A 20,594-nucleotide genomic window follows, 5' to 3' on the forward strand; every position below is an offset into this window, starting at 1 on the left:
CCTCTGTTGTGAGGGGAGAGAGGCGAATGTTCCTGGCAGTGTAAGGAAGAGTGGAGGCAGGAGCAGAGGTGGGTGGGGGGATAGTTTTGGTTTGGAAGGGAATGGAGAGACCCCGGGGGGAGGCAGGAACAGAGAGTGACATTGGTGGGTTGGGGAGAGGAGATGATGGTGTAAGAGCTGTGTGTGTATACTTGCATGAGAGAATGTGTGGGGGAAAGAAAGCATGGGGGTATATGGGGAGGGGCCGATGCAATACCGTGTGCTCCCACGAGCTGTCCGATGCGGGTTAAATAGGCGCTAATCCACCCCCTAATACAATAGGAGGATTAGCCCAAGTGACCCTAGCACCTCCTTGCTAGTCTGACCCCCTAATTTGTCTACTGCATGGCTCACGTGGCCTGGCTGACAACTCCCCCCCCCCCCTGCTTGCCCAGAAGTACACGCGGACTTCTGGGGTGGGGGGTGCTCTTAGCCAGATTTAAAGGGATGTTCCTGGCGTGAGTGTAGGTCACGAGAGGAAAAGGTGTGTGCGGGTTCCACATCTGCAGCTGCAAAAGATGCAGGCACTTGTATTGCATGGGGAAGCAAGGTGGGTGATTTCTAACAATGCCTGCGAGCATTGCAAACAGCACAGGCTACTGAAAAGCACCCCCTGGCCAGGCTGAAACCATAAACCAAGCAGATGTCACGCTTTGGGCCTGATTAGAAAGGATTTCTCTCATTCTGTGTTCATGGGAAGGAAGCCTCATAAATCAGGCCTTTCTGTGGGTGTTGACAGCTGTGATGAGGCAGGTGCCTCACTGTCCTCGGGAGCAGGCGCAGCCTGCCTGCGACTCGTCTTGTGCACAAAATTACTTACCTGCTCAGACCTAGGCCAAGGGCCACTAGCCAGAGGCTGCTGATAAAGATTGGGGGCAAGAAAGGGCGGAGTTGAAGTTAAGCCTCTCCCCCTTCCCTCATTCTTCAGCCTTATAACAAAGAACCCAAATAAAAATACAGTTTAGCAATATATATATATAATTTATTTACATTCATGTTACCTAAAACTGCTATACCGCTTCTGTCGGGTATAGATTTTATGTACATAAGGCCAAGTGTCATTAATCCAATGCACCTGCAGACAGAATTTAAAAAAATCTTTACACAACACTATTTTAAATTTAGAGTTTTGCTCTTGCCTTCTCAACAATAATCACTTCCACACAACATGGATAGCTCCAAGGTGCACAGATGCGTGGCAGGGCCTATAGTAAGTATACGGCTAGAGCAGGGCAGCGGCCACATCGACTGCCATAAGCACAGACGTCCTAAGCTGCACTCCTCCTCCGTACAGGAGGACCAGCCCTCCCTTAAATTAGCAGCTCCTGCACACACGCTGGCTCGCTCTTCCAGGGGTGGGGGGGGGGGGGGGGGGGGGGGTTTGCTAATTTAAGTCAAAATTATTAAGAAATGTTGTAAAACATTTCAGGATTTTCTGAGGATATTTAATAGAAATGTTCTTGAGCCACAAAGGTAAAGGAGAAAGGAGTTAGGGGAGAGGGACAGATTGGATTTATTCTTGAAAAGAGATGGCTGAAATATTATTTGGAGAATGTGGGGTGAGAGCCTGCAATTTGTGGCTGAGCAGCTGAAGAGAGAGACATCTGTGGCCAGGCAGGGCCAGCAAAGAGGGCAAAAAATCTGCGGGGGCAGAGAGGAAGAAGGATTTATCTTTTCTCACTCAAGCAGGCGACGCTGGGATTCCCCCTGCAAAGACCACCACTCGTTCTCCCTTAAATGAGCCATGGCAGGCACAGAGCATGGGCCCTGGCGCTGGGATTCCCCCTGCAAAGACCACCACTCGTTCTCCCTTAAATGAGCCATGGCAGGCACAGAGCATGGGCCCTGGCGCTGGGATTCCCCCTGCAAAGACCACCACTCGTTCTCCCTTAAATGAGCCATGGCAGGCACAGAGCATGGGACCTGGCGCTGGGATTCCCCCTGCAAAGACCACCACTCGTTCTCCCTTAAATGAGCCATGGCAGGCACAGAGCATGGGACCTGGCGCTGGGATTCCCCCTGCAAAGACCACCACTCGTTCTCCCTTAAATGAGCCATGGCAGGCACAGAGCATGGGACCTGGCGCTGGGATTCCCCCTGCAAAGACCACCACTCGTTCTCCCTTAAATGAGCCATGGCAGGCACAGAGCATGGGCCCTGGCGCTGGGATTCCCCCTGCAAAGACCACCACTCGTTCTCCCTTAAATGAGCCATGGCAGGCACAGAGCATGGGCCCTGGCGCTGGGATTCCCCCTGCAAAGACCACCACTCGTTCTCCCTTAAATGAGCCATGGCAGGCACAGAGCATGGGCCCTGGCGCTGGGATTCCCCCTGCAAAGACCACCACTCGTTCTCCCTTAAATGAGCCATGGCAGGCACAGAGCATGGGCCCTGTGAGGCAGGATATCTTCCCTGGGCCCTGCCTCAAGCACAAGGCTTCCTGCTCCAAATGGGGGAGGGAAGGAGATTGTGGGCCTGGTAACACTTGCTCGGCCTGGGACCTGAACCCTCCATTAGCCTGAACCTTTGCTGATCTGCTTTGCCTGCTTCTGTGGGGAGGGGGAGGGCAGTAACAGCCATTGCAGGAGTTTAGAGCTCAGGTTTACTGGAGTACACCATGCAATCCTGCTCAAGCAGGGGCTGCAGCTCTTCAGCTGAGACACAGCCAAATGTCCAGCTCTGTTTGACGAAATAATCTTTTGTGGATAGCTCTGGCAGGGGTGGACAACTTCAGTCTGCAAGAGCTGCAACCAGATCAGGTTCTCAGGATATCCACAATGCATCTACATGAGATGATTTGCATAAAAATGGAGGCAGTGCATGCAAATCTATCTCATGCATATTCATTGTGAATATCCCAAAAAGCTGGCCTGTTTGTGGCACGCGAGGGCCTGCTGTTCACCTGCAGTCTGTACAGGGGCTCTCTCCTTAAACAGAAGTTCAGAAGCAGCTTCCACTCAAGGTGTGAGCGAAAGAGCACAGTCAGAGATTCCTGGGAGCTGGGGTAGCACAGACACACAGTCACAGCTCATCTGTGCCTCACGAGATTACAAGATGCTGGCACGACCTTGCCAGTTTCTCCTGCCGCCCTGCACTCTATTGGCATGAAAGGTGAGGCGGGTGCTATGTCCCTTAGATTGTATGGCTGGAGCTCCATAAGCAGCAATGTGTGATAGACACAAGGGAACGCCCTGCCACGTTCACCCATCTCAGCAGCCTGACTGGTCCGTGCCCCTGCAGGGGGCAGCTCCAGCTGCCCGGTGCTGCGCTCAGCACTCTGCCTCTGACACCATGAAGACGTCCGTGTCCTGCTTGCTGAGCTCTGCCACCGCGGTTGCCAGCTGGGCAAGGTTCCCACTGGGGAAATGCTGGGCCTCCCACAGGTTCAGGATGAGGGCAGTCGGGCTGGGCTTCGAGGCAAAGAAGCTTAAATGGCTGCCAATGCAAGCAGAGAAAGCTGCATGTCAGAGAAGGACAAGACAGATTCATGAGCAAGAGCAACGCCAGCATGAAGAGTCATCTTATAAGTATGCGTGCATACAAGCAGACTTTACCCTGAATTTGCAAAGCACATGTGCATGTTCCTTGAGACAGTGTATGCACACAGACTCACTTGCTCGGCGGAGGGTGTAACATGTGAGACTTAATTTTCCCACGCGCTTTAAAAATCAGAATGCATGCACATCAGTTCCGCTGTTATATCACTGAGCTCCAGGTCATTTAGTTCATGAACCGGGCCCAAAATGCACATTCCTTGATGAAAGAGAGCCCACTGATGTCGGGCGAGCAGAGGGCGAGGTCCCATGCCCAAAACACCCCAGCATAGCTTTACAGCAGACGTGCTTAGACTGTCCCGTGCTGATAAACGTGAAAAAGTACATTGCTTGCTGAAATCACCAGAATGTTTGACACTAAGGAAGCATTCCTAGGGCAATTGGGTTTCTGGCACCGGCTCACCTTCCAGACTACCAAACCACCCACTGTCTGCTCTGTGTGTGGGGGGGGGGGAGAAGGGGGGGCGGGTATGTGTGTGGGTGGGGGGTATGTGTGTGTGGGGGGGTAATGAGTGTGTGGGGGGTATGTGTGTATGGGGTGGGTATGTGTGTGGGTGGGGGGTGGGGGGGTATGTGTGTGTGTGTGTGGGGGTATGTGTGTGTGGGGCGGGTATGTATGTGTGTGGGGGTATGTGTGTGTGGGGCGGGTATGTATGTGTGTGGGGGGTGTGTGTGTGTGGGGCGGGTATGTGTGTGTAGGGGTATGTATGTGTGCGTGTGGGGGGGTATGTATGTGTGTGGGGGGTATGTGTGGGGGTATGTGTGTGGGGCGGGTATGTGTGTGGGGGGGTAATGAGTGTGTGGGAGGTATGTGTGTGTGGGGGTATGTGTGTGTGGGGGGGTATGTGTGTGTGGGGGGCTAATGTGTGTGTGGGGGGCTAATGTGTGTGTGGGGGGTATGTGTGTGTGGGGGGCTAATGTGTGTGTGTGGGATATGTGGGTGTGGGGGTACGTGTGGGTGTGTGTGGGGGGTACGTGTGGGGGGGTGGGAGGGTATGTGTGTGTGGGGCGGGTATGTATGTGTGTGGGGGGTATGTGTGTGTGGGGCAGGTATGTGTGTGTGGGGCGGGTATGTATGTGTGTGGGGGGTATGTGTGTGTGGGGCAGGTATGTGTGTGTGTGTGGGTGGTATGTGTGTGTGTGTGTGTGTGGGGTATGTGTGTGTGGGGGTATGTGTGTGTGTGTGTGTGGGTATGTGTGTGTGGGGGGATATGTGTGTGGGGGTATGTGTGTGTGGGGGGATATGTGTGTGGGGGTATGTGTGTGTGGGGGTATGTGTGTGTGGGGGGTGCGGGTATGTGTTTGTGTGGGTATGTGTGTGTGTGGCGGGTATGTGTGTGTGGGGGGGGTATGTGTGAGGGGTAATGTGTGTGTGGGGGGGTATGTGTGGGTGTGTGTGTGGGGGTATGTGTGTGTGGGGGGTATGTGTGTGTGTGGGGGGGGGGGGTGTGGGGGTATGTGTGTGGGGTACAACAATAACTACCAAAATCTACCTACTCTTAAATCTTCCATAGAGAGAGAGAACTTCCTTCAACACCTTCCCTCTCAGAGGCCCAATCCTCACAGCTGCCGCTTGAATGCAAGTTACAGAAGCCATCCATTGGGTATAAAGAAGTCAGTCCCATCTTTATCCACAGAATATTCTCTCAGGACCTGGGTCTAACTCAGGATTAGTGGATGGAAGGGACCATATTATCTTCTATTATACTCAAGCAGGAAGGGGGCACGGTGCATGGGATGTGACGCTGTCCCACACCATTCTGATCTCTTACCTTTCAAGGTGGAGTTTTTGCGCCAGTGTTTGCCAGCCGGCTCCCCGGGAGCATGGCACATCCAAACTGCTAATAATTTTCTGGCGGATGAGGAAAGGGATCCTGAAGGCGCTGGGGCCAACCAAAGCAGCTGATGCTTCCTCCCTCTCGTTGGGCATCAGCTCTGAATGATGCAGGTCCTGAAAAAAGCAGACAGGATATGAAGTGGCAGCAAGGCTGGGGGAGCTTGCTGGAGGATGGGGGTCATTATTCTGCAGTAAACTCAGTTCCTTCTTTCCATAATATTGTATGTCATGTTTGCCCAGAGGAAAACGGTGAGGAACAGTGAGGATAGCTCTTTTAAACCCCACTATGCTCATCGTCTTCATCATGTCCTCTGGCAATAGATTCTACAGCTCTATCATGTGCTAGGTGAAAAAAGTATTTTCTATAATCTGTTTTGATTCTGCTGGCTGTTAGTTTCATGGAGTGTCCCCTTGTTTTAGTATTATTTGGAAGCATAAATAACCATCCTTTATTTACCTGTTCTACCTCATGATTTTATAAACTTCTATCCTGTCCCCTCTCAGCTGTCTCTTTTCCAGGTTGAAGAGCCCTCATCTGTGTAGCCTCTCATCATAGGAGAAATGCAGCATCCCCTATGACGAGAGGCTTCGCAGGTGAGGGCTCCAGATTAGACCCACAAAACAAGATGGTAATCGGTCAAGGATAGCCACAGATATGAATAAACAAAAACAAGACCGATGCCTTGGAAAATAATTTATTCAATTATAATGTAGCGTGCCCGACTCTGGCCAAAGTTTTGCCTTATGGCTGCATCAGGGGCTCTACAATGAATACATTAAAAATAAGTTTTAATATTAATAGGAACAACCCAACAAGATTGGTTAAACAAAATATACAGTGTAACGATAAATGGGTGAAATAGTTATTAATAAAGGGAGAAATGAGGCAACAAGTTAGATATTAGAATGAAGAACAGAGACAATGAATCAATTGTTACCTTTAAATTGAATATCATCTAGAGTATGTATTAAATTTAATATGTATCCACTGGAATTATCCACTAAGAATAAAAATAAAAAAACAAACATACTGTTATAATACAGCTTTTACAATTAGAAAACACAATTGAAAAGAATTTAAAGATGAAATATTTAAAAAATTAAAAATTAAAATTAAAAAGAAAATAAAAATTAGTAAAAAATAAATAAAAAATTCTAAAAATTTTAGTGAGAAATTTCTGGTAATTTTTTAATGTAAAAATTAAGTTTACCTGATTAGATGTTTTAAAATTACTTTAAAACTATGTCTTGATCTGTCGACCTATAAAATCAGTAATGAGATGGATTATGGTCTTAGAAAGTCTTAGATTTTTAAATAGGAATTAAAAGTAAAATTAAAAGTAAAAATAAGAATGAATGTAAAAACAAAAATGAAAATGAAAATAAAAATGATGCAAGTATTATGTGCTATATGGATTCATTCTGTTATTCCTCTTGTGGCCTGGTTTGGCCTCTGTTGGAAACAGGATGCTGGGCTTTATGGACCCTTGGTCTGACCCAGCATGGCAATTTCTTATGTTCTTATTGGTTAATATGTATATGTATTAAGCAAGAATTTCAAATAAATTTAATCACCTCAGGAAATCTTGGAGTCCATATGACTGAGGATGTTGTGTTGTATTCACTGCAAATGCTTGAAAAACTTTGTAGCCAAATCAAACAAACTTTATGTCCACAGTTGTGATATTATATGGACTCCAAGATTTCCTGAGGTGATTAAATTTATTTGAAATTCTTGCTTAATACATATACATATTAACCAAGAGGAATATCAGAATGAATCCATATAGCACATAATACTTGCATCATTTTTATTTTTATTTTTACTTTCATTCTTATTTTTACTTTTAATTCCTATTTAATCCATATCATTACTGATTTTATAGGTCGACAGATCAAGACATAGTTTTAAAGTCATTTTAAGCATCTAATCAGTAAACTTAATTTTTGCATTACAAATGTGTTTTATATATATATATATATACACCAGAAATTTCTCACTAAAATTTTTAGAATTTTTGATTTTTTTTTACTAATTTTTATTTTTTACTTTTTAATTAGTTTATTTTCTATTTAATTTTAATTTTTTAAATATTTCATCTTTAAATTCTTTTTAATTGTGTTTTTTAATTGTAAAAGCTGTATTATAAAAATATTTCTTATTTTTTTATTTTTATTCTTAGTGGATAATTCCAGTGGATACATATTACATTTGAATACATACTCTAGATTATATTCATTTTAAAGGTAACAATTGATTCATTGTCTCTGTTCTTCATTCTAACATCTAACTTGTTGCCTCGTTTCTCCCTTTATTAATAACTATTTCACCAGTTTATCGTTACTGTATATTTTGTTTTAACTAATCTTGTTGGGTTGTTCCTATTAATATTAAAGCTTATTTTTAATGTATTCTTTGTAGAGCCCCTGATGCAGCCATAAGGCGAAACTTTGGCCAGAGTCGGAAATTGGATTAATGGAAAAAACTAAAGCCTGGTTCAGATCATACCTAAGTAACAGATATTATCAAGTTCAAATAAAAAACACATTGTCAGAGAAAATAAATCTAGTAACTGGCGGACCACAGGGATCAGCACTCTCCGCCACACTCTTTAATATCTACCTTCTTCCACTGTGCCATCTGCTAGCGGGCATGGGTATCATACACTACATATACCGGTACGCTGATGATATTCAAATATTACTACCAATCGAAGACTCATTGGAAAAAACACTAAACCTAGCAATAATGTACCTTGACATCATTAAACAGCTACTAAATCAAATGGAGCTAGTCATTAACATAGAAAAACCCGAATTCCTCCATCTTGAACGAAAAAACATGACAGTCATCCAATCCCCAATCCTACTAAAAAACAATCAGAAAATTAGAGTAGCCGAGAAAGTATGGAACCTCGGTGTAATAATAGACACAGAACTCAGCCTCAAACAACACATATCATTAAAAGTCAAAGAAGGATATGCCAAACTAATGGTCCTCAGGAAACTTAAACCGTTACTAAATCAAACTAACTTCCGAACTGTCCTACAAGCTTTAATATTTGCCAGCACCGACTACTGTAATGCCCTACTATTAGGATTACCATACACGACAATAAGACCACTCCAAATTCTACAAAACTCAGCCACAAGAATTTTAACAGGCAAAAGAAAAAGAGATCACATCACTGCAACACTGGCTGATCTACACTGGCTGCCAATTGAATACAGGGTAAAATATAAAACCCTTTGCACTGTACATAAGCTAATCCATGACGAGAAAGCTGAATGGTTAAACACAGCTCTCCGAGTCCATGTCCCACACAGGAACCTCAGATCTGCCAACAAAGTCCTCCTAACCACCCCCTCAGTAAAAACTGCAAAACTAACACAAGTCAGAGAAAGAGCACTATCACTGGCCGGGCCGATTCTATGGAACACCATGCCCACAGAGGTAAGACTACAGAGAGACTTCAAGACTTTCAAAAAGAGCTTAAAGACATGGCTCTTTAGAGAAGCCTTTCCACAAGGAGAGCGAGAAAGAGAGAAACGCTGAAAGCTGTACATACAAAATCCTTATACAGCACTAGCACAGTATATGTACGTACGTCATGGTTTGTTTACTACACCCTTAATTGAATGTATAAATTAACAGTCCTTATTGTAGTCACAGGTCAGATTAAACAACACTGAACTTATAGCCTTTATTATGAAACTATGTTACCGAGCTTATAAGGCACCACCCTACTATTAGGAACAGAAGCATGTACAATTTACTATATGTGCCTCTATGTAAACTGTGGTGACGGTATTGTACTGAATGATGGTATAGAAAAGATTTAAAATAAAATAAATAAATAATGCGTGTGCACGCTTCCCGGCGCGCACACATGAACGTGCTGATTTTATAACATGCGAGCACGCGACACATCCTCTCTCCTCCCCAACCCCTAATTCCTACCTTTTTTTGGTTTTTTTCACGGGCCCGACCTGAAGTAAGTTGCGTGCGCCGGCAGCCGGGGCAGTGATCAATGCTGCTGTCCCGGCCTGCCCCTTGGAAGAGGCCTGGCTCTTGTGCGCGTAATGGGGGTTACATGAGCGGCCGGGCCCCTTCTAAAATGTGCACAGCGTGCACAAGGCCCGGCCGCACACGTAACCCCCATTTTCCCCGTGCGCACCTTTTAAAAAATGGACCCGTATGTCTATCACTCAACAAACCAGTTTCTAGTCCAGTCCAGCACCTTGAGTCAACCCCCCAGCTCTTCAGGTTGATAATAAACCTTTTATGTGGACAATATCAAAAGCTATGGTAATAATCCAAGTAAATCACATCTAGCTCATGCCCTTGATCTAATTCTCTAGTCACTCAATGATCCATTTGACATAATCTGCCTCTGGTAAAAGCTTGTTGTCTTGACGTACATCTAGCTCTTGTTGTCTTGACGTACATCTAGCTCTTCTTGTCTTGACGTACATCTAGCTCTTCTTGTCTTGACGTACATCTAGCTCTTGTTGTCTTGACGTACATCTAGCTCTTCTTGTCTTGACGTACATCTAGCTCTTGTTGTCTTGACGTACATCTAGCTCATGCCCTTGATCTAATTCTCTAGTCACTCAATGATCCATTTGACATAATCTGCCTCTGGTAAAAGCTTGTTGTCTTGACGTACATCCCACTGGATTATTGATAATTCACTATCATTTCCTTCAGCCGAGCTTTTATTAATTTGCCCACCAGTGAGATAAGACTAACTGGTCTCTATTTTCCAACCTCCCCTCTTTTACCATTTTTATGAAAAGGGATTACACCCACCCTTCTCCAGTCCATTCTCCTTAAATCTATTGAGCAGGTAAATCAGCAGAGCCACTCGAGCCTCTCTGAGATCCCTTAGCATCCTAGGATGCATCCACAAGACTCCTCTCCTAAACCCCTACTATTGACAGAATGATTTCCTAAGCCTGCCCCGATAATTCAAAAGTGCCTTCTGCCCTTTTACTGAACAAATGTTTTCTTCCCTTCCCGGATTCACAGTGACGCAGTGAGAAGCAAGAGCATTGCAACTAGGAATGCAATCAAACACAGATCATCCGACTAAATCAAAGCAGGAAACCCCCGGGCGGGATACAGATCAGCGCCTGATCTGCCCCTCCAGGAGTGCAGGAACCTCCCACCTCAAGTTAGAATGTCATTCCTATTCCACGCAAGGAAGAGACAACAATAATTAAAAGCTACAACTCAAATGAAAAAGCAGGCAAGTAGAACATGAATGGTTTATATTTTTGTATCAAGGTTCAGAAGAGGGGATCATCCTGTGCATTTATTATTTCCAGAGATAATGTTCATAAAAATAAAATTGGCCCAAATGTAGAAGAATGGATAAGTTTGACTGGAGAGAGATCCCTTGCCCTGCTAAGGAAGGTGGCAAAGGGTCAGAGGGCACTCAGGCAGGGGCTCCTCAAAGCTTCTTACTGGGCCTCAGAGGCCTGGGGCTTTTTATTGCCTTCATAAACTATCCAGGCCTCAGCTAGTGAAGGAAAACAAGGCTTATTTCATTTTAATTAACTGCAATACCGTATCAATTAATCAATAAACCATTACGTTTGTATAGCACACCAAACATCTGAAAGTGCTTTACAATTAAAAGTCGATAAAATGAAAATTAAAGAAGGTAAAAATAAAACTCAGGGAAAGCCAATTTAAACAGGTTATTCCTAAAGCTGGAGGTGTGAAACAAGATAACAGCAAACTGCATGAGGAGAATGCGTCAGTCACTGCAGCTGGGACCTCCCTGGGCACAGCTGTCCTCATACAGCTGGGGGCCCTTTCCAGCTATGGAAACGCAGGGGACCCTGGTAACCGCTCCAGACCTGAATGTGTCCCCCAAAAGCTGAAGGTAACCATTGCTCCAGGACACAATTATTTCTTGGGGATACTTATGGAAAACAGAGGCAAAAGTTTTCAAGAACCTCATGAAGGCAAAACTCTGCAGCTCCTCGGGAGCCCCTGTAGCAGAGGAAAGCATTAGGAACAGAGTCCCAAAATAAAAATGAACTCCCTTTATGGCTGTGACCAATGGTCCCTCCCACCTCACCCCCAGTAGAACTTGGGTCACTGTGGAGGGTGTAGAGCAGCTCCAGCTCACATCCCCCAACATGGTCTCACTGGCTCCGGCCACAGCCTTCAGACCTCCTATTTCTGCAAACAGAAATCATTTACAATAGCACCAGGCAAAGGAAAAAATCCCAAAAGCCATGTCCTGCTGACGGGGAGCCTGTCGGTCTTCACTGTGCTTCTCCTTTGGGGAGCTGGTCTGAAATAAGATGTAGAAACCATCACTCATATTCACAATAGAGGGGGCAGCAAAGACCGTCACCTCTCCAGATGAGGCATTTCCCCTATCCTGTCCCTATAGCTCCACTTCTGTCTCTGCTGGAAGGGAGCTGTCACTCTGTCTCACCTCCAGAGCTGCCCTTTGTCCCATATAAGGAGGAGCTGTCTCACTTCTTTGCACCCTCAGAGCTCCCTTGCCTCACCCTGCCCCCCCCCCCCCATGCCCTGTCTCTCTTCCTCCTCACTTGTCCCACACTGGCAATTGCCAGGTTCTCGTGGCCTGGATTGGCCACTGTTGGAAACAGGATGCTGGGCTTGATGGACCCTTGGTCTGAACCAGCATGGCAATTTCTTATGTTCTGGCAAAAGGTTGTCTTCCTTTGTTTCCGCCCCAGAGCGCCCCCTCTATCCGATATACAGGCCGATGCAATAAAGTTCATGTAAAAAACGTGCATCCAGACTGGGCTCCCATTTATTAACGTGCGAATATCCACTTCTCCTGGGTGCCCGATGCAATATGTAAACGAGCTGCTGTACTAAAACGGACGCGCCAGGGATAAATTGTGTGTCCCTAGCATGTCCTTGGCATCGGGTGCCAGGAGACATAGCTGTGTGCGAGTTAGGAAATAGACACTCAATTTACGAGTGTCTGTTTTATCCTGTGGCAGTGAATTTACTGGCACAATATAAGCACACAATATTCACGGCCTGGAGCATCAGGGGAGTATGACGTGTGTCTCCATATGCTGGAGCATTGGGGGGAGTAGGACGTGTGTCTCCATATGCTGGAGCATCGGGGGGGAAGTAGGACGTGTGTCTCCATGGGCTGGAGCATCGGGGGAAGTAGGACGTGTGTCTCCATATGCTGGAGCATCGGGGGAAGTAGGACGTGTGTCTCCATATCCTGGAGCATCAGGAGTATGAGGTGTATCTCCATATGCTGGAGCATCAGGAGTATGAGGTGTGTCTCCATATGTTGGAGCATCGGCGGAGTATGACGTGTGTCTCCATAGGCTGGAGCATCGGGGGGGAGTAGGAGGTGTGTCTCCATATGCTGGAGCATCGGGGGGAGTAGGACGTGTGTCTCCATATGCTGGAGCATCGGGGGGAGTAGGACTTGTGTCTCCATATGCTGGAGCATCGGGGGGAGTAGGACGTGTGTTTCCATATGCTGGAGCATCGGGGGGAGTAGGACTTGTGTCTCCATATGCTGGAGCATCGGGGGAGTAGGACGTGTGTCTCCATATGCTGGAGCATCGGGGGGAGTAGGACGTGTGTCTCCATATGCTGGAGCATCGGGGGGAGTAGGACGTGTGTCTCCATATCCTGGAGCATCGGGGGGAGTAGAACGTGTGTTTCCATATGCTGGAGCATTGGGGGGAATAGGATATGTTTCCATATGCTGGAGCATGTAATCAACTTCTAAACTGAACCATCAATGAAAAGATTTGACTTAACTAAATAAGTACAAATGTTATGTAATGTGTGTCTCAGCTGAATGTAACGAGGTCAATATTCAAAGCGGGTTCAGTGCTATTTAGCTGGATAAGCACCCTATGTACAGCGGCTGCCGTTTAGCCTGGAGAAGTCCCTTATATGCCTAAAATATATGCACAAAAAAGTGAGCATGCATTGAGCAGACTGGGGGCGGAGCGAGTTAGAAATATAACGTATATGCCTTACTACTGATATTCGGAGTTAGGCATAGAAGTGTTCGTCTAACTTTAGATGGCCCATAGAGCAGGTCTAAGCTTAGCTGGGTAGACTTATCCGGTGAAGTGTATATATATGTGTATATTCGGCAGCTTCGCCGTGCTACTGAATATTCGTCGTAACTTAGTTGGCTAAGTTATATCCAGCTAAGTTACTTAAATGTCCAGCTTTGAATATTGATCTCAACATGTGTAATTGCTGTTGGCCATCAGATGTATGCCAACTGTGCAACTTTATGTCTCAGCGATGACCAATTCCTTTCCAACCTCAGATGTTGCATGGAAGAGAGAGTTAGCCAGTTAAAATGGAATAAGCTAAATTTCAATCTAGCAAACACCAAGATCTTAAGGGTGGTGCAAAAAGAAAGGCTTAATCAAAGAAATGTCTCTGAAGCTTGAGGAGACAACACTAAGCACTAGTGATACAGGTCATAGTTTGGGGGTATTATCTGAGGTGAAATTACCCCTAGGTTTGCAAACTGCCTTTGTGTTTAGGAGGCTCTTTTTCCATTTAAAACAGGGATGTGAATCATTTTTTGACGATTTAAAATATCGTCCGATATATTTTAAATCGTCAAAAATCGTTAGGGCCACGATACAATACCAATTCCCCCGATTTATCGTCAAAAAATCGTAAATTGGGGGAAGGGGGAGAGCAAGAAAACCGGCACACTAAAACACCCTAAAACCCACCCCCGACCCTTTAAATTAAATCCCCCACCCCCCCGAACCCCCCCAAATGCCTTAAATTACCTGGGGGTCCGTAGCGGCGGTCCGTACCTTAAATTACCTCCGTAGCCTTAAATTACCTGGGGGTCCGTAGTGGCGGTCCGTAGCTAAATCGGGGGAAGGGGGAGAGCAGGAAAACCGGCACACTAAATCGTGTAGTCTTCAGCCGGCGCCATTTTGCAAAATGGCCGCCGCAAAATGGCGGCGGCCATAGACCAACACGATTCGATGCAGGAGGTCGTTCCGGACCCCCGCTGGACTTTTGGCAAGTCTTGTGGGGGTCAGGAGGCCCCCCCAAGCTGGCCAAAAGTTCCTGGGGGTCCAGCGGGGGTCCGGGAGCGATCTCCTGCCGCGAATCGTTTTCCGTACGGAAAATGGCGCCGGCAGGAGATCGACTGCAGGAGGTCGTTCAGTGAGGGTTCCGGACCCCGGTTTTCCTGCTCTCCCCCTTCCCCCGATTTAGCTACGGACCGCCGCTACGGACCCCCAGGTAATTTAAGGCTACGGAGGTAATTTAAGGCTATGGAGGTAATTTAAGCTACGGACCGCCGCTACGGACCCCCAGGTAATTTAAGGCTACGGAGGTAATTTAAGGCTACGGAGGTAATTTAAGCTACGGACCGCCGCTACGGACCCCCAGATAATTTAAGGAATTTGGGGGGTTCGGGAGGGTGGGGGATTTAATTTAAAGGGTCGGGGTGGGTTTTAGGGTGTTTTAGTGTGCCGCTGGACCCCCAGGTAATTTAAGGCATTTGGGGGGGGTTCGGGAGGGTGGGGGATTTAATTTAAAGGGTCGGGGGTGGGTTTTAGGGGGTTTTAGTGTGCCGGTTCACGATTTTCACGATTTTCACGATACTCTAAACACCCAAACGGCGACGATACGATTCCCTCCCCCTCCCAGCCGAAATCGATCGTTAAGACGATCGAGGACACGATTCACATCTCTAAAAACAGCTACAATAAATCTCACCTCTTTTGGAATATGCCACATACCACAAGGGAGAGAGCCAGAAGAAGCGAGAAACATACCCTGCAGGCTCTCTTTGAGATAAGAGGTGAACCATTTCAATACTACACCACTTATGCCCATTGCCCTCAACTGGTCACCCAATAATTATGTCTGATGGTGTCAAAGACAGATGTAAAAAGATCATCATGTCACCTCCCCATCTATAGCTATCCTGATACAACTCATCCAACAATGAAACCAACAGCATCTTCTCTGCTATAATATTCATGAAAGCTGAACTGTGTGCAACATCTTTTATGTTTGTCTCTGTATGCTGTGAGTAATGTGTTTGTGCTTTAGTCAGTGCAGATCTGTAGCCTGCTTTCCGCTTTGATAAGGATAAATTCCACCTTTGAGTGCAGTACAGGAGGCCGAGCGCATTCAGGAAGTGATGAATGGAGGCAGAGAATGGAGCAGTAAAACGTCCCCCTCTCTCTCTCTCGCTCTGTTGCAGGGGTTGGCACTTCCTCACCTGGGTAATATTGAAGTTGATGTGAAAGCTCTGCCTATCCCCTTCTACCTGCCAGATCCAGATCTTACATGCCAGCTGTGCAGTGCTGAGATTGAAGCGTTGGAGGGGAAAGGTGCAGTGCACGTGCTGCTGGTCTCCATTCCAGATGTGATAGAAGGGGATCTCCTGGGGTGGAAAGGGAGCAGGTGGGGGAAGCAGAAGGACACAGGAGACAGAGAGAACAAGAATAAAGAAGGGAGACAGAGGGAGGGAGGGAGAGAGGGAAAAGGAAAGTTAGATAAGAAAAGATGTGATCCCTCCCCAGATTCCAGGACTGAGGTGGCTAATAGAAAAGCCTCGGAGAAGTTGAGGGAGATGCATGGTTTAAGGTCTTGAATTTTTAATATATTATGGAGGCGGGCACATCACACAATCCAAACAATTAACCCTCCCTTACCTGCCAATAATCCCAAGTTTCCCCAGGTTGTGAACATCCTTCCATGAGGCTCATTCTGCTTCTGATCAAGAGGCGTCAAGGGTTGGGTCCCAGGAGGATTCAGGGGTTTATACGCTTTTCAGTGGAAAAAAGTTCCAGAGTAGGGTTTCCCAAGCCTGTCCTTGAGACCCCCCAAACGCAGTCAAGGTTTCAAGATAACCATAATTAATATGCATGAAATCAATTTACATACATTGGAGCCCCAGTCTATACAAAAGTATCTCATGCATATTCATTGCGGATGTCCTGAAAGCCTACCTAGCTGTGTGGGGTCACAAAGGGCTTCCCAAATCTGCCCTTGTAGAACATGAGGTCATGATAGAAGGCCAAGGAGGGCAGCAGTAACATTATAAAATATCTCCTCATGCAATGACATCCCAAGGATGCTGATAGAGGCAGAAGCAGAAACCACATTTAAAAGAGTATGGGACGCACAGGACGTGTGGTTTTATCCTTCATATGGGAATCCCAGCTAGGTTAAAGGAAAGGTGTACTCATGGGAGGCCTGGGCTGATGGAGTAACAAGATCAAGAACAAAGTGTAAAGGTAGATGAGAAGACGATGGAAAGAAGAGACAAAAGTTACATTGCCAAGAAATGCAGGTGCAGGAGAAAATGTCCAGAATGGAGATGGATCCCGACTGAGGGTCAAGCAAGAAAGCTGTGCTTGATGGCAGAGGCGTGGTAGGACCAAGCACCCCAAATGCATAAGTAATGTGCAGGAGGAGAAGATGGGAAGATGCAGAGGTCGGATCCTTAGCAGCATTCGAATAGAAAGGGAGAGAGGCCTTGTGCTTTTTATCTACCCTCAGGTTCTAGGCTTCTATTCTTCCCTTAGTTAAAATAAACATTTAAAAAGACAAGTTTTCAGGAATTAAACTAACATCACAAATCAAGGAATGACTCAATTTTTCAGTTTCCCCCCTGTTTTGTCTCTGCTGTCACTGCCTTGGGGAGAAGACTCACATTACCTGGTAGCTAACCAGTAGTTTGCTCTTCCACAGGGAACTTGGCACGTCATGGAGAGAGAGCCGTAGGTTGTGGGAAGTGTCTTTAAAGTGCAGGATTCTGGGTTCCTCGATCAGCTGACCTCCCATCTGTGTCTCCAGCTGTATCACCTCCTGCAGGGACACATGCACAAGACAGTAAGGACCTCAATCTCCATCAAGTGCAGGATAAGAGCAATGTGTGCACTCAAACGATTCCTTCCTGTTTTACAGGTGAATTTCCAAAGTTACATGGAGGCTGTGTGCATGTATTTACGTTATTTTGTAAATCTTCTCGCAGTATTGGGCGGAAATGTGAACATGGGTCTACGGGTATCTGGGGTGGGCTCATACGTACATGCACAAGCTGCTGTTTAGTGGTAGATAGTTTGCACACGTACATTACTGACTTTGTACGCATCCTTTTACTCCTGAGTTGCGGACTTGTCTTTTAATTTTGCAGTTTTTTAGAGGGAAAACTGGGTGAATTCGTGGGGTTTCAGGGTGAAGTCCTAAAGGGTGAACTTCTGGGAGAACTGATGGAGGTTTTGTCAAACAGCTCAGTATTTTCAGAAGTGGGGTAAGTGCATGCTTCCATTTCATTATGTATGCATGTTACTTGTTTTTTTCCCCAAAGATGTGCTACTCACCCAGATTTCTCTGAAGATATCTCTGTAGATATTTGGGTAAGTAGTGAGTTTTCCATGAAGCATTCCTAAAGTTTTTGGATATACTTGATATTTGGTTAGCTTATCCGGATAACTCAGCCCTCCCTGAAATGTCCCTTTTTATCCGGCTGGAATTTAGCAGGATAGGGGCCGAATAGTCGGGTAAGTCATTTAGATGGATAACTATTACCTATTCTGTCTAAATGACTTTTGAATATGGACCTCTCTGTGTGATCCTGCATTACACACAGACAGAAATATTTTCGGAGCCGAAATGCAGGATATTTTATAAACTTTTCACCTTCTGCCAGAGTTTATAAATTACTGCCATAAATCTCCATGCATCCACTTATGCGTGCAAATGCTGTAGTGCAGACAGTTTCGTTAATGTAGAAATTAATGCAGAAAACTGGCAAAGAAGAGTTACAACCACAGAAAGAGAGCAAGAAAGATTAACATCAGTAATGATGAGGGCATTTCTGCAGAATAGGTCTTAGAATTAAACATTTAAAAGGTCATTTTCACACAATGTGGCAGTTTAATAAATATCAAAGCTGCAAAACGTATCCCCACTCTCTGAGCTTGCAGGTGCATAGATCCATTAGTGTTGGGGCTGAAAGGCACAGGCACAGGGTGCCGGAGGGCTTCCGAGCCTCTAGGGCTGCTCTAGCAGGAGCAGCAGATCCAACAGAAAAGTAACTCCTTGCCCTTGGCCTCCTCACCTTTCAGATGACAAAACTCAGAATTTAAGAAGACGATGCTACGAGGATCCTTAGGTGCGATGAAGGCACTGTCTGCGGTACTGCAATAGGACGCAAGAATATGCAGAGCAGATGGGGCTTTTAACTGATGACATATTATGTTTCTATCAAAATGATCAGCTGTGCAAGGATTATTTTTAAAAAGAGCATCTTTAGTAAGACACCTCAGCCCATAAGTGCTCCTGCACCATTCCCTGCACCGCCTCCTGCTGGGGGAGACTGAGATTGCAGGAGCTGTGCACTCCCCCACCCCTCCAGCCAATGCTCCTGCACCATTCCCTGCAACGCCTCCTGCTGGGAGAGACTGAGATTGCATGAGCTGTGAGCTCCCCCCCCCCCCCAGACAACACTCCTGCACCATTCCCTACAGCGCCTCCTGCTGGGAGAGACTGAGATTGCAGGAGCTCCCCCCCCCCTCCAGCCAATGCTCCTGCACCATTCCCTGCAACGCCTCCTGCTGGGAGAGACAGCAATTGCAGGAGCTGTGAGCTCCCCCCCCCCCCCAGACAACGCTCCTGCACCATTCCCTACAGCGCCTCCTGCTGGGAGAGACTGAGATTGCAGGAGCTGTGCACTCCCCCACCCCTCCAGCCAATGCTCCTGCACCATTCCCTGCAACGCCTCCTGCTGGGAGAGACTGAGATTGCATGAGCTGTGCGCTCCCCCACCCCTCCAGCCAATGCTCCTACACCATTCCCTACAGCGCCTCCTGCTGGGAGAGACTTAGATTGCAGGAGCTCCCCCACCCCTCCAGCCAATGCTCCTGCACCATTCCCTGCAACGCCTCCTGCTGGGAGAGGCTGAGATTGCATGAGCTGTGCGCTCCCCCCCCCCCTCCAGCCAACGCTCCTGCACCATTCCCGACAGCGCCTCCTGTGTTCAGTGCCTGCAGCGAGCTGGAACCTGATGTACCTTAAGGACATCCTGGGTGTCACTCAGACAGTAGACCCTGAGGTTGTATTCAAGCGATGAGCAAGATGATGGAGCAAAGAGAACCAGTTTTATTCTTTTGGCAGCAGAGATGCTGAGGGATTCGCCAACAAGTGCAAACCTGCCGAGCTGCTCTGTAAAGAGGAAGCAAGTTTTGGACTCCAGCCGGCAGTAATAGAGCTCGGAGGAGCTCTCCTCACCAAGAAGCAGCACAATCCTGCAGCAAAGAACAAACACAGCTCAAAACACACATTTGCCGTACGATGCAGAACATACACAGTGGTATTTTCTGCCATTCACTGACCTGGTGCCTTTTTTTTTTAGAAAATTACCAGAGAATGTGAATCTACCCAGTGGATAGGAAGAGGTCATGCGTAGGTGTCTCTACCATCTCACCAAGGACTGCTACCTTCCCAATAAGGTAACGTGAACTGCCTGTGTAACTTTTACAGGTCCATTTTCAAAGGGTTTGAGAGTTTAGGCACCTAAATTGGCACCTTTAAAAATGTATTATGACCGAATACATAAAATTTAGGTGCCAAACGTGAGTGATTACAAGGACCGAGTTAGAGCAGAGAAAACCGTGGGGGCTGGTCCTGCTTTTCGGCACTGGGCACCTAACTTTGATACCTAAATCTGCTCTAAATTTACACTTCTAACTTTTCGATGCCTAAATGTAGGTGAATTTTCAGGTGAAGAATTGTAGGATTCCTCCTAAATTTGGACAGGAGCTGGGTTGTGTTTTGAAACTCGAACCCCGATGTCTGTAATGTCTCACCTCCCACGTGCCCCTCACAACGACTGCTTCTTCAACTTGATGGTCCACGCTCCGTGCCGGGCTCCACACAGTGGTCCATGGAGAGAATAAAACCGGCCGGGTGAGCAGCAACTCCTGGAGGCCCGCAGCTAATGATTGGACTCAGCAAGGTCGGCAGCCAGCTAGAGGTAACCTCAAGTAGAGAAAGAGGAAGCCAGAGACAGGGAAAAGGTGTCAGAAGAAGGCAAAAGCCTGCAAGCTCCTGGCCTGCTTTCTTCCTGCCTCATTTCTGGGTGTTCCTCCACTCGCAGGCTCTCGTTCTTTACTTTTGACTC

General features: G+C 46.7%; 1 protein-coding gene across 1 annotated transcript in view; it reads right to left on the reverse strand.

The window, feature by feature from the left end:
* Positions 1-1,419: 1,419 nt before the first annotated feature.
* The window catches only part of UNC5A (unc-5 netrin receptor A), a 138,137-nt gene continuing 118,962 nt past the window's right edge, over positions 1,420-20,594 (reverse strand). Inside the window, exons 14-15 of the mRNA XM_029583845.1 lie at positions 5,366-5,544; positions 1,420-3,474 (exon numbers count right to left, since the gene is read on the reverse strand). Coding sequence (XP_029439705.1) covers positions 3,309-3,474; positions 5,366-5,544 — 345 coding nt within the window. The 3' untranslated portion in view covers positions 1,420-3,308. The remainder of the gene's footprint in view (positions 3,475-5,365; positions 5,545-20,594) is intronic.

The sequence above is a fragment of the Rhinatrema bivittatum genome, chromosome 18 (assembly GCF_901001135.1).
Source record: "Rhinatrema bivittatum chromosome 18, aRhiBiv1.1, whole genome shotgun sequence".
NCBI classification, from domain to species: domain Eukaryota; kingdom Metazoa; phylum Chordata; class Amphibia; order Gymnophiona; family Rhinatrematidae; genus Rhinatrema; species Rhinatrema bivittatum.